General features: G+C 39.9%; 1 protein-coding gene across 46 annotated transcripts in view; it reads right to left on the bottom strand.

Annotated features, from left to right (window-relative positions):
- clasp2 (cytoplasmic linker associated protein 2) overlaps positions 1 to 18508 on the bottom strand; it is a 49599-nt gene that overhangs the window by 15257 nt on the left and 15834 nt on the right. For 21 of the 46 annotated variants that reach the window (XM_034298716.2, XM_026929844.3, XM_053228610.1 and 18 more), the window contains 15 exons: positions 14027 to 14173; positions 10466 to 10542; positions 10273 to 10365; positions 8257 to 8402; positions 7854 to 7989; positions 6863 to 6933; positions 6710 to 6769; positions 6555 to 6632; positions 6307 to 6474; positions 5435 to 5475; positions 5147 to 5311; positions 4872 to 4892; positions 3725 to 3829; positions 1785 to 1811; positions 1128 to 1154 (listed from right to left, as the gene is read on the bottom strand). In XM_034298716.2, the coding sequence (XP_034154607.1) occupies positions 1128 to 1154; positions 1785 to 1811; positions 3725 to 3829; positions 4872 to 4892; positions 5147 to 5311; positions 5435 to 5475; positions 6307 to 6474; positions 6555 to 6632; positions 6710 to 6769; positions 6863 to 6933; positions 7854 to 7989; positions 8257 to 8402; positions 10273 to 10365; positions 10466 to 10542; positions 14027 to 14173 (1362 nt within the window). Of the gene's footprint in view, positions 1 to 1127; positions 1155 to 1784; positions 1812 to 3724; positions 3830 to 4871; positions 4893 to 5146; positions 5312 to 5434; positions 5476 to 6306; positions 6475 to 6554; positions 6633 to 6709; positions 6770 to 6862; positions 6934 to 7853; positions 7990 to 8256; positions 8403 to 10272; positions 10366 to 10465; positions 10543 to 14026; positions 14174 to 16036; positions 16258 to 18147; positions 18266 to 18508 lie in introns of those variants that run through there. The other 25 variants (XM_053228617.1, XM_053228644.1, XM_053228645.1 and 22 more) reach the window with 11 other exon arrangements.

Genomic DNA, 18508 nt, shown 5'->3' with positions numbered 1-18508 from the left:
TGTAGCTCATCAACCTCAAGGTTCATCACATTGTGTGTTCTGAGATGGTTTTCTGCTCACCATGGTTATAAATAGTGGTTATCTGAGTTACCAAAGCCATCATGTCAGCTAGAACCAGTCTAGTCATTCTCCTCTGACCTCTCTCATCAACATAGGTGCCTGCAGAACTGCCGCTCACTGGATGTTTTATATTTTTCACACCATTCTGTGTGAACTCTAGAGACTGTTGTGTGTGAAAATCCCAAAAGATCAGCAGTTACTAAAATAGCATGTCTGGCACAGTCAAAGTCACTGATCACATTTTTCCCCCATTCTGATGTTCGATATGAACATTAACAGAAAATTCTGACCTGTATCTGCATGATTTTATGAATTCTGCTGCTGCCACATGACTGGCTGATTGCATGACGAGCTAATAAAGTGGATGGTGAGTGTATGTCTTTCATTCTTTTCTCATAAAAAATGATTTCTCATGTAAAGTGATTGTCTGTGGTTAGCAGATAGAGATTAGGTTGAAAAACACTGGAATGCTCCTTTAGTACTTTCAATAAAATAGCGTATATAGAACAAACACACACTACTTGGACTAATGAACAACACAGAGAGAGAAACTAACAGTCACAACAGTAAGTATCATTAAAGGGCAAAGTTTACTATATCAGTATTTTTATGACTAGGATGGAGCTCGCACAACAAGAATCCACTCACAGATACAAGAGAAAAAAAATTATATGCAGTGACACCAAACATAAAAATGAGATGTGGCCAGTGCACAGCAGAAATTCTTTCTAATACTAATGAATACATAAACATGGACCAGCTCCTCCAGACTTTTCTCTGCAATGCCAAACATGTTTCCATTAGAAATTATTTCTATACAGTCAGTTGTTGCAAGACTAATTCAAGCAGAAATTTTTTTTAAAACTTTATAAAACACCACTAAGGCACCCAGAGCAAGCCAAGCAGAGAAGCTGTACAAATGTACGTGCAGCATCTAGTGTGTGGGGTGGACAGTAAAGTCCATGTGTCTCCATCAACCACAAAGGAAAAAAAGAGGGTGGATCCCAGTGCCAGGTGTGTAAAGGGGCAAGTTTTGTGTGAGAGGTAAAATACGTGGAAATTCTTACCACCAAAAGGTGTAGCAGACTGTGATCCTGAGCCAATAATGGGCCAAAACCATAGGGAGGGAAAGAGCCATGAGGCCCATTATGTAGGAGGAGGAGAAGCACATTAAAATGATGCAATGCATTATGGGCTAAAAACATGCAGGTAGCTTGAGCAAGCCAATGTACATGGCTTATGAGTGAATAAAAATATAAGCCTGGAAATAAAAGGAGCAATGTCAGGAGCGCACACAGATTCTGAAAGCTGCCGAACAGCACTGCAATAAGCTGCCAAAAAAAAAAAAAAAAAAAAAAAAAAAAAAAAAAAAAAAAAAAAAAAGAAAGATGGATGATGAAAGAAGATGAAACCCCTAACATACACTCTCACACTTTATGATTCGCTGCTTCACTGGTTTACGCTTCCCTTTAATACAAAATTCTTTAATGCCTCCCTTTAAGTCAATGATGCCTCACACACACACACACACACACACACACACATTAATGTGTGAGATTGCAGGAGTGTGTTTGGCTCTCAATTGTCCTGCAGGCAGAAATGGACTCACACCAACACACCCAAGTGAACACCACACAGCATGCAGGTACACACTCACACAGACACTCTCTCTCTCACTCACTCGCACACACTAACACACTCGCCAACACGTCAGACGAGGGTACCTGGCGTGCAATCAGAATCGTCGGAACCTAGAGGCACAGAAACAGTTGGAAGGAGCCGTGTGTTACATCCCGAGAGCAGGATGAGTCCACAGACACACACACTGTGCTCTTGGACAGAACGTGCATGCTACAGCAAGCCGTGCGCACATATATGTTGTGTATACTTGTATGGGTAGCTTTAATAGTGTGTTAATTACTTGAATGTGTATAATTTGATGTGATCTCTTTCAAGTCTACAAGAAAGAAATAATTTAATGAGGTATGTGTTGCTCATTTTGTATTTAATGGCATTGTACTGGTTGTTGCACTGGTATCAGTGTACTACGTTGAGCAGTGTTGATGGGGTTTTTAAAACATGACTGAGCGTCAAGCAATATCTGAATTGAGATTTTCTTAATTCCGTGCCATTTAAACATGATTCAGTAAAGCGACAAAATCAAAAGATGGGTTAAAGTGAATTCCTCAAACCAATCCTACAGTGCTAGTTGTGCATTATCCCTGGAAACCTGTCCCTAGACTCTCACAGCCTTAGGGTGCTTTCACATATGCAGCGTTTAACCCGTTTGAACAGAATTCTGGTGCAGTTGACTCTTTGGTGTGGTTCGTTTGTGCAGGTCAGGACACAGCAATCACACTTGGGTGTGGATGGAAATAACTAGTCCGAGACCATCTGAGCGAGGTGGTTTCTGTATGGTTCTAATCAAACTCTTGTGCAACCCAAATACAGCAAGTAACCCAAACAGTTTTTGATTGTAGACGAGATTTATATTTTGTAGATGTGAGCTGCTAAAAAGAGCCAAGAGGAGCAAACTGAGCCAAAGGACAGGGCTAAGTGTTGTGGAAAGTGATGTGTTCTAGAGATTTGAACTGATAAATAAAAAGAGAATATAAATGGTGGATGCCATACATAAAATATTTTTAATGTAGTCATTTCTATAATTATCTAGTAATATATTGAGCACGGCTCTGTGTTCTCTGTGCTTGGGTTTGTTTATTTGTTTTCTGACGCTGTGTATCTGTGTTTCAATGTACGAAGCATTTTTATGCATGTGTCCCCAGCTCTACACACACTTCAGCCAAGGATTTTTTTTTTTGGTAATTTATGTGCAGGAAGAAAACAAACCAAACCAAATAGCAAACGAACCAAAAGTAACAATTTCGATCTGATCAGTACTCGGCAACAGAATTTCACACAGTATGTGTGAAAGCGTCCTTAGTTACTACCTGTGTTTAGTTCTGCATTTGCGTGCATTTAGTTCGGCATTTGCATGGTCTCGTATTTTTCTGGGTTTAACTACGATATAAAATACATCTCAAAATGTATTTGTATTTCTGATGTATAAATTTTATAGTAGAGTGTCAACATTTTGACTACTGCCATCTCATATTAGAACTTGTAATAGCCAGTGCATGACCACAAGCAACAACAGTAGCAGTCATTACTCCTGTCCACAAGAGACAAGCTGCAAACTACATGACAGACTTGTTGCTCGCTAGTGTGAAACAGGGCAACTGTAAACCTTTAAGATAGACTTAGAAGGTAGGTGGATCTAATTAAGTGGCCAGGAAGTGTACACAGCTCTTGAAGACCCCAGTTACACTGCTGTTGCTTTTACCAGCGCAGCACTCACTACCATGTCAGTGTAATAGCTGTGATGATAAGGTTGAATATTATCTGGTGGTCATATGACAATCCCTTTCCACTGATAAATGGGGCAGAGTGTAGCTGACAATTTGCAAAATTCATTCAGTAACTGATCACCAGCACCTATATGTTACCTGATACCATGAACAATAATAGTCAATAACTGATACAACATAGGTGTATTGAATAAACTGACAACTGAGTGTATATTCATGTGGAAGAGTGTTTAGATGTGTGCACATGTTCATGCAGTGTTTGAGTGTTTTATCAGCGGCGTGCATGTGCAAATACTTACGCTGGGACTGAGATACCATCTTTGTTCGGCTCCGGGCCCTTGAGTCCACCTGACTGCTGCTCATTCCTGATGGAGTTGACAATGGCTGCTTAGCACGTAGTCGGCCTGAAAACGCACACACAGATTTACATTTCAAAGCCATCAGTCTCTGACAGAATCCAGCCAATACATACAAATTCGTGCCTGTCTCTTTAAATCACTCAAACATCACTCATCCTGCCATGTACACGTCTAGATATCAGCAGTGTCACTGTTAATTATGATATGTTACTGTGCTATTTGCTAAAATTGTGACTGGAATCTTAAATGCACACTAATGAATGTTGATGAGTAACCAGTAGCGCATGTTATACTGACAAAACCTGGAAACTAGATTGTGACTGTATTGAAAGTAGAAGTACACGGAAGTACACGGAAAATGTCTCCAGCACTCTCAACAGGTCAAAGTTGTAGCAGGTCAAAGGTGTAAAAATGTTTCATTTTGGGTCAAATTAGCCCGACTACATAATTGTGAATAATCACGATTAACTACACAAAATAAAGCAATCAATTAATTCATTATTTAAATCATGACAGTCTCTTGGTGGCAGCCAGATACATCTAGTGTTAGAGAAACAGGTTAAGTGACAGTTAACACCAAGCTTAAGTAGGCACAAGATAGAAAGCGTTAGAAAAAAGAAAGATGAATGGAGGACTTCCAGATTAAGCAGCTGAATGTAATTCAGAATCACGGTCTCAATTAGTGTGAAGCTAGAGTCTGCAGTACTGCTCCTCTCCAGCAGGGTGCAGCAACATCGCAGCAAAAGCAAGGAGCACAAGGAGAGGAGGATGATTGTACAGTGAATGCTGCTAGACTAAACTGTAACACAGAGCTCCAACTATGAATATAATGTCTTCCATTAGAAATAGATCGTGAACCTATGTGTGTTTTATGCATGCGTGTCTCCTAATCAGACTGTATGTGGAGGTGAGAAAGATCTGTAAAGGTCCACCAAAAAGCAGGAGAACATGAGGACATGAATGCCAAAAGTGTGAAACAGGTGAACATCACAAAGAGAGACCAAAAAAAAAAAAAAAAAAAAAAAGAATGGAAGGACAGCTAAGCTAAAGCAGATGGGTGGACAGGACATCTACGATATGATCTTACCATCCTTATCAGAGGCATCATCTTTAAGCCAGAGAAGAGACACACACACACAAACACACACTTCAGAAACATGCACACACCCACAATTTTAAAGAACGCTGACATACTTCACATCACTTAATTCCAAGTAAGGGAGTAAACCGAAGAACATATTCCGAGAGAGAGAAAGGAGAGGTGTGTAAGTTTGTGAGGGAGGTGAAAGGGTGTTTCAGCTTTCAGTGCTCCAAGTATGGTGTCAGTCCCAATAAGGGCCCTGTGTATTTCTGAGCAGGTACCTAGTGAGGCATAGGTGCCTGGGGGTAAAGCCGTAGTAAGTCGGCCGGCTCCTCCTGCCTGTCCACTATGTCTGGCCTTAGCACTGGCTGCTGCATTTACATCCACATCACTCCGAGATCGCTGCAGGGAAACTGGTGAGCCTGATGACTTGGAGCTGGCTGGAACTGAGGAACAAGCACATATTTTCACAAAACAACAATTACTCATATGATAGACTCACAAACTGCATTAAAATTTTAAATGAAAAATAAGACATAACAGTTTTTATTCCCCTACAGACAACTCACCTCTGCCTGGAGCAGCTGACCATTTCGAAGGCAACGGCCGACTAAAAAGGCAAATAAATAAAACTGATCAGATAATACAAATCCTTTGCTACTGGTGGATACCAATGATTCCAGGAGTATGTTATGTGGTTCCTGCCAAATCAGGTAATATACGATAGCATATAAACAGACCAAAAAAAAAAAATTAAAAAAACCTATCCCTCAAAAACATTTGCTAGTGCTGTTTGTGCTGTCAGAAGAGCCATTTGTGCAGGCTGAGCAACAAAACAGGACAATTAATTATATATATATATATATATATATATATATATATACACATACATACATACATACACACACACACATACATACATACACACTATATTACATATATACACACACACACACACACTTTCTTACAAAATGTGCCAGGATCAACAACAAATTTTTTACATGACAACAGCATGAACAAAGAAAGAAACCCATTTAGTGACCATTATTGAGGAAATTATTCCTTACAATTATGTTCTCATGCCATCATATTTTCATCATTAGTTCAATTAAAATGCAAATTTATTTTCATTTCATCATCATGAGGCTCTTTCATTACAGTCATTATTTTCGCTGAAATGTGAGAACCCCTTGTCTTATTCATCAGTAATTTTGTTGCAGCAAGTATTTGCTGGTTGACCAAACGATTGTCCAGATAAAAGAAAGTCTTGAGCAATGTAATGACGCTTTTACTGTTGTCACTGTATCAACTTTCTCTCAAATTACCGGAAAAATATTCCCCAATTTCAGTTCTTTTCTGTTTAGGTCAGTTTTTAAATGTGCATAGGAAGATTGCCTAATGATACGTTTGGTGAAGTGTACTGTACGTGTGTGCTTCTTACTTGAGACTTTCCTGTGAGCTGGAGGAGGAGCGATCCGATTGTGGGAGTGATGCCACGCTGCCCGAGCTCTTTAGACACGACTGAAGCGTCTTCTGATACGACGATTCTAACGAGTTATACAGAGACTCCGCCTCCGTGGGGAAGTGAGACCGCAGCCCCCAGTAGGCCCTGCAAGACAGATCGATATTTCTACATTAATCCAAACTCAGGAAATGTGGATCATTTACAGTCATTGAAGTTACCCATACTTTCTGGCCTCCACTCGAGCCTCTGAGTCAGCATCTCTGATTCCCTTCTTAATGCTGTCCACCAAAACTGCTGCATGCCTGAGACAGAGAGAGCGAGCATAAGGAAGTGCTACAGAAACTAAAAAAATTCCCTTTATTTCTTCTTTTCTTCATACCTCTCCAGAGAGTGTGTCTGCCACTCCTGCAGTAGCAGATCCAGGAACTCATAACAGCGTCTAAAGGGGGGAGTGACTGTTAGTAATGAGGTAATTGCACATGATTAGTGTTTAGCACATGATTGGTGTTGAGTGGTGCTGCTGCTGTCTCACCTCCTTACAGCCACAGATTTTGAAGTGCAGTTTCCCGTGATGAGAGGAATCAGCCGCGGCACGTGTGTATGCTGCCGACAAAACATACAAACAGTCAAACTCCATCAAATCCTACAAGAATTCTTCCATAAGCTTGACTGCTTTAATTTATATGCTGTTACTGTATATGCTCTAACATTTTATATTTGTTTTGCTTTATGTTATTTCCTTTTAATTTTAATATGTTTCCTGCATTTTTCTTTATATGTTCTCATAGATACTGTAATGTTTGTATTTGCTCTGCTAATACTCACGTGTTGTCTTTGGGAATGATAAAACCCTTAAATTATTTTAAACCACAGTGCTGTGGAATTCCCAATTCTGATTGGTCAGAAGTTAACTAATATTCTATAACAGCATCTCTGACAGTAGTGTCAGCTGTAATCAAATGTACAGTGTCAGATGTAACTAATTCGAAGGGACTTGTATGGCAGATGCTCTGTATAATCTAAGCTTAATAATAGAAGTTTATTTAACATCGATGGAAGGAGTCATCAGTGTCAGCAATTTGTAAGTATTCCGCTATGGGGTGCTCTGTTTTCCAGTTTCTCAATAACATGACAAGCTGCATTTTTTTTTTTTGTCTTATTAAATTCAAGACAGAGGAAACAAAGAGATCCTAGTGGGGGAACAACTGTTTATAGCTGCCATAAAGCGATAACAGGAACTAACTTATCTCAGGGATGTTTCACAACATTAAACGTAACTATAAAAATAGTTAAATGTATGACATGTCATTCTCTAATACATTCAGAAAATTTCAGTGGTAAAGGACAAATAAAACACACCTGAACGTGCTGTTATTGGAAAATAATCAACTTTAGGGTGGTAACAGCCCTCCGCTTCATGTCAGGCTACATCACATGAGCAGTGTTTTATTCCTTACATGTTAAATGAACTCACACGTTTATCAAACATGTGTTTACACCCATTAATATTGAGGGTTCCTCACCCGTATAATGATGCGAATTGCTGCTGTGCCAGAGGTTGCCATTATTTTTGCACAGTTGGGAATAAGATTAAACAACACAGGAACGATGGCCTCTGCTCCATGGTCAAATCTATTCCCCAACACTGTGGACAGGTGCCTATAGACAACGACAAAAAAAATAATTACACAAAAAGAAGTGTGCTGGCACAAACATAGCTGACAAATCAGAATGAAAAAAAAAGTTCACTAATCTTATTCAACATGCTTTTTCTAGCTTGGTACGTTTAAGCAAATCAATTGCCTTGCACTTCCTTATGCTGTCACTTATTTTCAACCCCTTAATTAGGTGACTAAGTGAAACATGATCTCAACAGGCTAAGCAGATCAGATGCTCTGAAATAAAGCCTTTCTGCCTGTCACTCACGCCACAGTGATGCACGCCTCTCGCACCACCTGCGATCGCAGGTCTTTAGCCGAAAGCTTAAACGCTCCGTCCAGAACACGCAGGTGCTGGTAGAAACAGTCGTGGTTCTTTGCTCCTGCGACCAGCAGAGATCGGATCTTCTTCAACTGATATGAAAGAGAGAGTTCAGTTAACATACAAGTCCAATCACAGCAACAATTAGGCTTATACAGGATCAACAAATGTGAAAATGTGTTAAAGTGTTTTACACCTCAGAGTAATGATTTCAGTCACAACTACAGCCTTCCGGGAAATCTGAAACTTATACCGTGCTTAAAGTTGTCTCATGAAAAAAAAAAAAAAATCCTCATGTCTCACTTGCTTTTGTTGTGGACCACAGATACGAAACTACCTTAACACTGTAGATTACATTACCATGCAAGTAGCAGATTCAATAATACCCAGGAAAGATTTAAATCTTTAACATTCAAAGGAACGGGAGTGCGCAGACGCAAATCATTCATAAACACGCACAAACATGACGAGTCCAAAAGCAGAGCACAAGCATTGCAATTCTCATAGACCCAATTTACACCCAGCTTTAACATGTGATCTCTAGGGACTCTCGAGTGGTGCAAATGTCCTAAGGGTATAGCCGATCATCGGGCGATAGCAAGTGTTTAACCTTTATCTCCTGAATTTTTTGGCTTACGTGATAAGGGCAAAACAGAGATTATAGATTGAGAAATGTCAATGAATAAATTAGGATTTATGCATGTAATTATAAGATGACATGCTGATCTTGCATTTATACCCGGTATGTATTTTTTACATGACATACCGGATCTCAGCACTTCTGTGCAATATGTAAATAAGCTAGCAATGGTTGGGGTTTACCAGAAATCATTTTATGATACAAAAAATAAAGAACAGCTGGTGCCTTTGTTATAGGATAGGAGTATTTTTTTAACAATGCAATATGTATTCACCTACTTTCTCTATACACTTTACAGACTGTGTTTATACCTGCCCGAGATTCCAATCACAATGCAAGCCAGACTTCTTCTGGAGGTGCTCTGCGTGATCTGATCCCGTTACAGTTGCAGTCTAGATCTACAAATACCTGGTTAACTATTTAGGACACCAGTATTCCAATAGTGAAATCATTATTTGGTTATTTGTTATGCTCTACGTTCACATAAAGTCAGTGAGAAAATATGAACAAGAAAAACGTAAAATCTGGCAATATTCTGACACATCTCTGATCAGAGTCATGTTTATCATCAGAGAGAATCTCTCGGATCTTCAGATGATCAGAAGTGTGCATCAGGACTGAAAAGGACTTGGGAGCGGATGGATTTTACTCTCATGCAGGCAGGAGCAGGCAGACAGATATGAAGCGTATGGGATAAAGATACGTTTCCAAGGAAGTCCAGTACAACTACCTTAAAAGTCTATATATAGCAGCACAGATCAGGTACCGCAGGTTTGCAGATTAAGCCCAGTGGGGACGCTGCATGCAAGACACACTGCAAATACTTGCTTTTCATTTTAAGATGGATGCTGCATTCATTTCTGTCATCCCCCCATTCACTGGTTTAGTAAATAAATAGACTATAACTTATTTTTGTATTGACCAGAGTATTATAAACATCTATTGCCAATTTCATCACAAATTTCTTTAATCTAAACAGATTTTCATTCCTGAACTTGAATTTTAAACCAACTCCAGTGTTTGCTGTTAAAGTACGGCTTCAGGCCCGTTAATTATCCCCACAATAAAGACATTTTGCTCCCTCTCCTAATGGTTAACTGAATATTCCCTCATTCGCTCACATGGATATTCATTAAATTAGCACTTATACCCGGCTTCTAATGCTACAGAATTATAATTGGATGTGAACGGAAGATATAAATGACGTGTCAGTAAACATGGCAGCCCAAATGCCTGAGTAGGTGCCTATGTGTGTGTACAAGTCTTTGTATTCTTGTAAGGAGCAAATATCTTGAGAGTGTACATAAGTAGAAAACACTCACTGCATTAGTTCTCTGATCCCAGTCGTGTTTATCATCAGAGAGAATCTCTCGTATCTTGTTCAGATTATCCTCCAGATCACGTGTGGAGTAGATCTACAGGATGAGGAACAAAAGAGTGTCACTTACACCATGCACCTTTAGACACATCATTTTACAGTTAACATACACAAATGTGTGTGAGTGTGTATCCTACCTGAACAGTGGGGACATCTGTGAATGCTTTAATGAAGTCCTCCTCATCTACAGCTCCTGCTCCCTCTTTAGACACACCTGTAGAGAGGGCATCTGTCAGATTCTCATTTTATCTTTGTGGTTTTTTAAAACAGGATATTTAACAGGATATCTGACTGTGTTCTAACAGCATCTCAATTTTATCCATTTCAACTGATGGTACCATAATCTTATTATAATACAACATGAAGCTCACATTATTATTTCTAAGCCTATGTATAAGAACTGGTCTTTTATTCCATCTTTATATAATACTAGACTTAATGTATTTCAGTGTATTTTTAATCAAAAATGTTTGCTGCGTTCAATTTTAAAAATCTCCACAAAACATCACAATTTAATTTTCAGCCATAAACACAGAATCTTTCAAGAGAGAATTATGATTACATCTAAACTTTCTCCCCACTTCTGCACAATTAAACGCTCTCGAGATGAAAACTCATTTTGAACTGTGCCTCCTCAGAGAGAGGTGAGTGACGGTTGTGGCTGTTTCCATAGCAACTGAGCACACTGAAGTGTTCCTATGGAAACCACTGCAAGGCCAAGAGAGGGGTTCCCTCTGTTCTGTGCATCATATTTGGAAATAGAGGTCATTGTCATTGCCTTACTGCATTGTGTTATGATCTCTGGGCTGAAATACTTGAAATTAAGGCTTACTAGATCCAAATTTGATTTAAAATAACACATTTTTAAAAAAGAATTGCTTATAACAAGCAGTTCTAATACACAGGTGCCAATCCTCCTCCAGTAAACACACACACAGAGACACACACAGCTTTCAGTCATAATGGACATCCTGTCTGTGCTTTATAGAGCTGTCAATGTCAGGTCCCAAGGGGCAACAACTCCTGAGTGTGCATGTGATGGGCAGCTCAGACAATGTGACGAACTAAAGAGTGAGTCAGCTGAAGAGGCTTGGTCATCAAACCTGAGCAAATTCTGTGTGGGGGAAGTTTACGTAGGCCTTCTCATCTTGAATGAAATGCAAAGCAAGCAACTGAGTTTCAGCATAAACATCAGTACCAATAGCGGATACTACAAACTCAGACTAAAAGACCTGAGGCTCAAAATCATTTGCTGTACATCAGGTACAGCATGGTATTGGGGTTTATACCATATTCAGAAATATCAAAACCCACTGGACAGAACAAATGACCAAAATGACCAATGTTGATATTATACACAACACTAATCACTCCCAGTAAGTGAAAATGTACTCTCTATCAAGTCTAGATATATTGTATACCACATGTGTTAACAACTACAAGTATGCAGGCAGCTGGCCAAAGCAGTCACTGTGGCACCTTTCCCCCAGGCACTTCATATACCAGTCAGGGAAGAGCAGCTGGGCAGGAATATCCTGAACTCACCTTTGACCTCAATTTACAGCGCATTGTTCTAGCACAACAATACTAATCCTGCTATAAAGGATCTCATACAGGGTCTATTTAAATTTAGAATTCAGTTCGTCAAGAATTTTTGAAACTGCACTATGCATTTTAAACATTTTGGCTGTTATAAAAATATCAGTTGTTATAGATTTATATTTACCACATTTTCCCACAGCTATATGATGTTTTTCAATAACGCCGCCATCACCACCGAGTTTGTAATGGCCACCATAAATTCAAATACTGAATGAGCCTTTTATCATGATGGTCACACTATACAATAAGAATATCCTCATAACAAGGACTTATACTTTCAATCTCAATAAGAAAGTACTGAATAAATTTTATACAGTATCACTAATTAAATATGTATTCTGTGAGGTTAGAAGAAAAAAAAACCTGGGGATATTGGGGAGGAGTGTTTTTTAACGATATTTTAGGTCCACGTTATTTTGCTGATTCCACAGACACAAGTTACTCTTCGCTAAAGATATTTTATTCACATCTGAGGGAATGTGAGAAAAACTAAATATTAGCAACAGTGCTCTCAGATAAACACTGCTGATCCCATATTCAATGAAAAAAACCCATCAAGCTTTATCCAGCGTCCACAGCTGCGGAGTAAATTTATTCTAAAGCAGTAGACTAACAGCACTTCTGGCTTTAGACCTAAATCCTGTAGTATCCTGAAGTTTCCAAGCATAGTAGGAAAAAGAAAAAAAAAAAAAAAAAAAAAAACGAGAGAGAAATGATTCGTCTAACAGTCTGGACAGCAGGAGAGAGAAGGGGGGGAAGAGAAAAATAAAACGTCCATATGCCATTTGATCCTTAGCACTTTGATTCAATCAGAGATTTAACTGATTCATGAGGTGAATTTAACTAATTGCTTTCAAAAATAAGAACCAGGAGGTTGACTTCCAACTCATCACCTCAATCATCTCTTTCTGGAACTTGGTGGTTAAGGCTTCGGGCTACTGATTGGAAGGTCATGAGTTTAAATCCCAGCACCACCAAGCTGTCTCACTTAGGACCTTGACAAAGAACTTTAACTCTCAGCTGCTCAGTTGCATCAATTGTAAGTCAGTTTGGATAAAACTAGTCAGCCAAATGAGCAAAAAAAAATTCTTCTGTACTTTCCCGAGATCCAGTCTGCTCTAGCTCTCTATATTAAACTTTCAGTGTTATCTGGAACATGATTTTAGCCCACTGAGGCAGCTCTAGAGCACACTGCCAGGCACCACTTGCAGCTCTGCACATATGCAATCGGCTGAACCCCAGGTACACAGTTACTGTAAAAGTGCATCAAAGCCACAGACTATCGGCTTTCGTCCAAGATTTCTGTAGCCCTTTCTACTGAGGCACTGCAGAATAAACACATGACTAAGACAGACACAGCCTGGTGGTTAGGTTAGGACTAAACACACTTTAGTTCCCTATTAACTAAACTAACCGCATAATGACACACCCACATTCATTAGAAATGATTTAAAAAACAAACAAACAAAACAAACAAACAAAAAAACAAGGCACATGTTAAATTTTACAGATTTTACAACATTTAAAAATAGTTGCGGGGCTGAATGGGGGTGTGAGAGGTATCTAAACTAGGATCTTATGAAAAATACTAGCAAGCAGAGATTTTTAAAGTGCTGTGTTTAGTGTTCATATAAGTATTATCATTTCATAAACTTTAAGGTGATCTGGCATGCTACTGATTATGGTGGAGGAACTCAGTTTCTTTATTATGTTAGGAAAGGCAATTAAGGGGGTGTATAAAGCATGTTTTCTACTTTTAAGCAAGAAATTTTTTTCTGGTACAATTTATCCTTAATCTTCGGGCAGGCTTTCCAGGAAAGATAACAACTAGTGCTGTAGAGTTAGTGTAACCTGTTCCAGAAGTACAAATGGGTTTCTCTCATCATCTGGAAAGCAGGCTTAAATCACAGGCCAGACTTTGCACAGTTTGAGATTAGGGGCTTTGCTAAAGGACCTAGCAGAGGAACCCTGGGCTACCTGCCCCTTTATGACAGCCATGTAATTCCCATGCTAGCTTGACCCCTGGGGAAGTCTGCCAACTCCTCAATTCCTGATATTCTGACTTTTCTGTGTATGAGAGTGACTTAAGTATTTACTCATTTTGGTGGCTCCAGTAGCACTGGGTCTTCTGGAGCTGCTGGCTGAATCTGCAGGTTTCTTCGGCACTTTGGGGACTTTGAAAGCTGCCTGGGCTGACGAGGGCCGGCTACCATCCACCGAGTCATCGTCATCAAAGCTACGATCTGAAAGAAAACAAAGAGGAAATTAATAATACAGGTCATAAACATTAAAACCTTAAAGTAGGCTAGAATCTAAACCAAACTTAGACATTGTTCCAATAGGGCCTTATAAAGCCTCAATAACAATGCCATTACATGACCAGATGAAACATGCAAACGAGCGCTTTAAACCATATTATTAAAAGATAATTACATATTATTATTACTGTGTTTAGGTGGCTGTGTATCTCTGTGGTTCCAGATTTCTGCAGATGTTTCAATATACCGTGACACGAACATTGTCTAAAATTCAGTCAATACAGGCTTGAGTATGGACAATCAGTAGCCTGAGCGCTGGAGGACAAGTCGATTCAATAAACTAATCTTATTCAATAATAGGGAAAAACCAATCTGACTCCCTACTGATTTACACAAAACAAGATTTTCATTTGGTATTTATGTTTAAATGTAGTCCACTTTACCATGGTGTGATACACCTTGATGCTGTAACTACAGCATGCACCACTCGCTGCACTACGCACACTGGCTGAAGTGCAATCGAGCTGATGGTAGAATTTTACTATGCATATTAATTAGCATGCACAAACAACAATATTTTCAGAATCAGGAACATGCAGGTATGTGAAAACACCAACAAACCTGAGCAAAAGAAAGTGCGGTGTAAAGCTGTTATACAGGCAAACACTCCGACTAGTACAACATGCAGTCATGGCACATTCAAATGAGTGAAAAATTCCCGCCAGACATCGATAATATCTTTTATGTGTGATGTGAGAACAGAACACCGCAATGCATAGCCAAAATGCTGGCCATCAATTTGTTGATATTTTATTCCAAGGGCACAAACATGATGTGCTACATCAGAAACTTTGTTGGAAGAGACAGGGGCAATCTGTCTATGATAGGGGCTACACAGAGTCATCCTCTCTCTGGGAATCAAGTTTGTTAACCCTTAGTCTGTATTAATGCAATTAACTAGCTTGCCTTAAAGTAACATTACATTAGCTACCAACTTTTAAGCCTAGTCAGTTAGGTTCCCAGGCAACTAAAACATGGGACTGGGCAAACACACTGGAGCTTTTATTTTCCAGGTGGGATAAATTTGTCATTTGTCCACCCCTAAGGCTGTTCTTGATCACTGATGTATCACAGGGTCTGTTTTACTATGCTGCAATGCATACTGCAATGATAATATGTAGCAGTAAATGAAGCAGCAGAGCCTACTCTGTTTTCTAAATAATATCTCTTTTTAAAATATAATAAACAAAATGCTAACAAACCGGAAACCTGTCTTGATTATTTTGAGCAAATAGACAAGGCGGGTCAAACTCCACTGCAGAGTTCATAATCCACCTCATTTAACACACTTGATTCAACCTTGATTCATCCAATTATTGAGGCCTTCACGATATTAATTTGGTGCATTAAAGGAAGAAACGCACAAATCTCTGAATGGACGCGGCCCTCCCAGACCCGAGTCTAATAGTCCTGAAACAGACAGAGTCCAGAGCAGTCATGGTCAATTTCTAGCCCAGACCCTCATTAAAGCCAATCTATCACACATCTGCACAATTCCAGCTTACAATTTACAGTCCACACTCATAATCACACTGAGCTAAACAAAGAGGACTGCTGCTACATCTCAAACATCCCCCACACGCCTACACACTCCGGCTGTGCGAAGCAAACACACGGATAGCGGAATGCAGACATCCAAGAGCTCGAACAACCAGCGCTCTGTTCTCCATGGCAACAATTGCAGGACAACACCCTATTCCACGATCGATACACACGCAGGGTTTCACTACTCCCATATACTCTCACACACACTGATGCACTCTGATAGTGCATTATAGAAACACTTACAGTCACAGATGCTTTTACAGATGAGGCGCCTCATGCCTGACAGCGGTCTTGCACCCTCTCTCTCTCTCTCTCTCTCGCATCAACACCGAAACCAACGCTCACATGGCAGCAGGTCACTCAGTGACAAAAAGTGTGAGGGAAACGTAGCAGGATCCTGAGGAACCTCCACCCTACAGTCCGTTAGCATCTTCCCTCTCACTCGATTGCACACTCTCTCTCTCTCTCTCACCTTTACTCCTTTTTCTCCCTCAGCCTCCTCCCTTCCTCACGCCCCACAACTCCTCCTTCACATGATGTTCAAAGAACCAATCGGAAGAGTGATGACATCACCTTTTACCAGCCAGTAAGCTTGGAGAATGAAGGATGCTCGGTGAATATAAACGAGCTCATTTTGTCTGGAGAAGCTAAGCTAATTAGCATTAATATAGCATTGCTGTCTTAGTAAGTCAACACACATGCAGACATTCGACAACAAGCAGAGAGTGTGTCCTGTACAAGTGGGATAATAATGGGGATGGCTGAAAAGGCCAGCCACACCCCTACAGATGACACATGCTCTTTATACATGTGTGTGTGTGTGTGTGTGTGTGTGTGTGTGTGTGTGTGTGTGTGTGTGTGTGTGTGTGTTTGGCAGAGAGGAGAGATGTGACCCCAATTCTAGGTCAGGGGCTGTCAACATTACTAATGCTGATCCTTCTACCAGGCCATGAAAGACCTCTGTGTTTCAAGCTGTGGCATTAGCATTATTAGCATACTAGCATAATCCACCTTTGTCTGCCCAGAAGGGCGTGTCCAAACAAACCAAATAAAGAAACGCGAATCACGAAAAAGGATAAACAAGAGAGCGGAAGAGAGAGATTAAAGGAGGTGAGGGGCTGAGAAAGTGGGTATAGGGTGAAGAGGAGAAAAAGAAAAGGAGAAAAGAGCAGGGGCGGGGAAGCTGGCACGTCTCCAAAGGCTGTTTCTATGACAACAGCGGGTGTCCATATGCCTCATGGAATTGGGATTCAATTCAAAAGCAGTGTGGATATCACAACTTGGCTGATTTTGCTGGTCCTGAAAACTGTATTTAAGAATAACTCGCATGATCAAAATGAATCAATACTGAAAGACCAAAATGAAATATTATAAGCAGTGATGCAGCAAGAAAACTCTTTCTAAACAACACAAAGAGAAAACAGCTTGAAACAACCCTTAGCTGAAAATGCATAGTTAATGTAAAATTCAAGCAATGGACACATTAGAAAAATATATAAACTGTAACTATCAGTAATGGCCAGGAATATTACCGGCATCCAGTTCATAAAATGCCAGCACACATTTACAGAAATTAGGAGATGCACTAATCCAGACGACTTACGCAAGAGCTTTGTAGACTCCATTAAAAACATACCCTCATGCTAGTGCAAACAGGTCAGGGTCTATGAATACCATCAAGCAAAACCCTGCTAGAGAGGAGTCTATGATGCACACTGCTCCATGATGGTGCATGTGTTGTGACGTAGCGCATGTTGGGGTGTTTAAGGCTCGAGCTCTGCAAGCTGTGCGGTAACTAGCAATTTAATCTGATCTGTTCATCAGGAAGTGAGCTCATCCACAGGAAAGCATAAAATGTACACACACATAGTAAAAGTTCAAGATACAACATCGAAGTGTAACCCTCAAACACTCATTTTAAAGCAGTGCCATTTTCAGGCCATGGGGGGAAAGAGAAAAAAAAAAAAAAAAAAAAAAAAGAGAGAACGTTTAATAGCACATAGCCGTGACAGCAAGATGGCCTGGAAACGTTTTCTCTGCATGGACAGAAGCCAGTGACGCAGAAATAAACACGTCTATGACACACGCGTTTACGGACTTAATAAGACATTCTTAAATCAGTAAGAATTGCTCTACAAGTTGAAGAAACATGCAAATACTCACTAAAAGATAAAGAATAGCTTCTTAAATTCACATTCTAAACCCACAGAAAGGAATCTACATTCAGACCTTCAGCAAAAGCTAGACAGAAAGAGGAGGCATCAGTAAGCAGCTTTGTGCACTCCACCACACACTCTTATCATCACATACAATCCTGCAATGGCATCACAAAACGTAAATGCGTATACACTCACCATCACCACGCCATGGCTACACTGCTTCTGAGAAGAGGTGGCTCTTTCATTCACTCCCTTTCTCTCTCTCTCTCTCTGTCACACAGTGTCAGGGAAAGCAGTGACAGGCACAGCTCTCGCCAACCCTCTCCCCCTCCTGCAGCTTACTGGACAAGTTCACTGAATAACTATGCCTCTTCAACTCTATCCAAATTAGACAAAAGTGCAGCAGCTACTTCAAAATATTATGAAATGCATTTTAACTACCAGTTTTTGTAGTGGCGTTAATATGGCATAAAACATGTACTGTTCTGGGAAAATAATCATCAGCATCACACCACCCCAGAGTATTTTCCTACTACAACATGTCCAAAAGTGTTTT

This window comes from Pangasianodon hypophthalmus, chromosome 23, assembly GCF_027358585.1.
Source record: "Pangasianodon hypophthalmus isolate fPanHyp1 chromosome 23, fPanHyp1.pri, whole genome shotgun sequence".
Lineage (NCBI taxonomy): Eukaryota > Metazoa > Chordata > Actinopteri > Siluriformes > Pangasiidae > Pangasianodon > Pangasianodon hypophthalmus.
The sequence above is the reverse complement of the archived record's forward strand: the minus strand, read 5'-3'. Positions and strand labels throughout refer to the sequence as shown.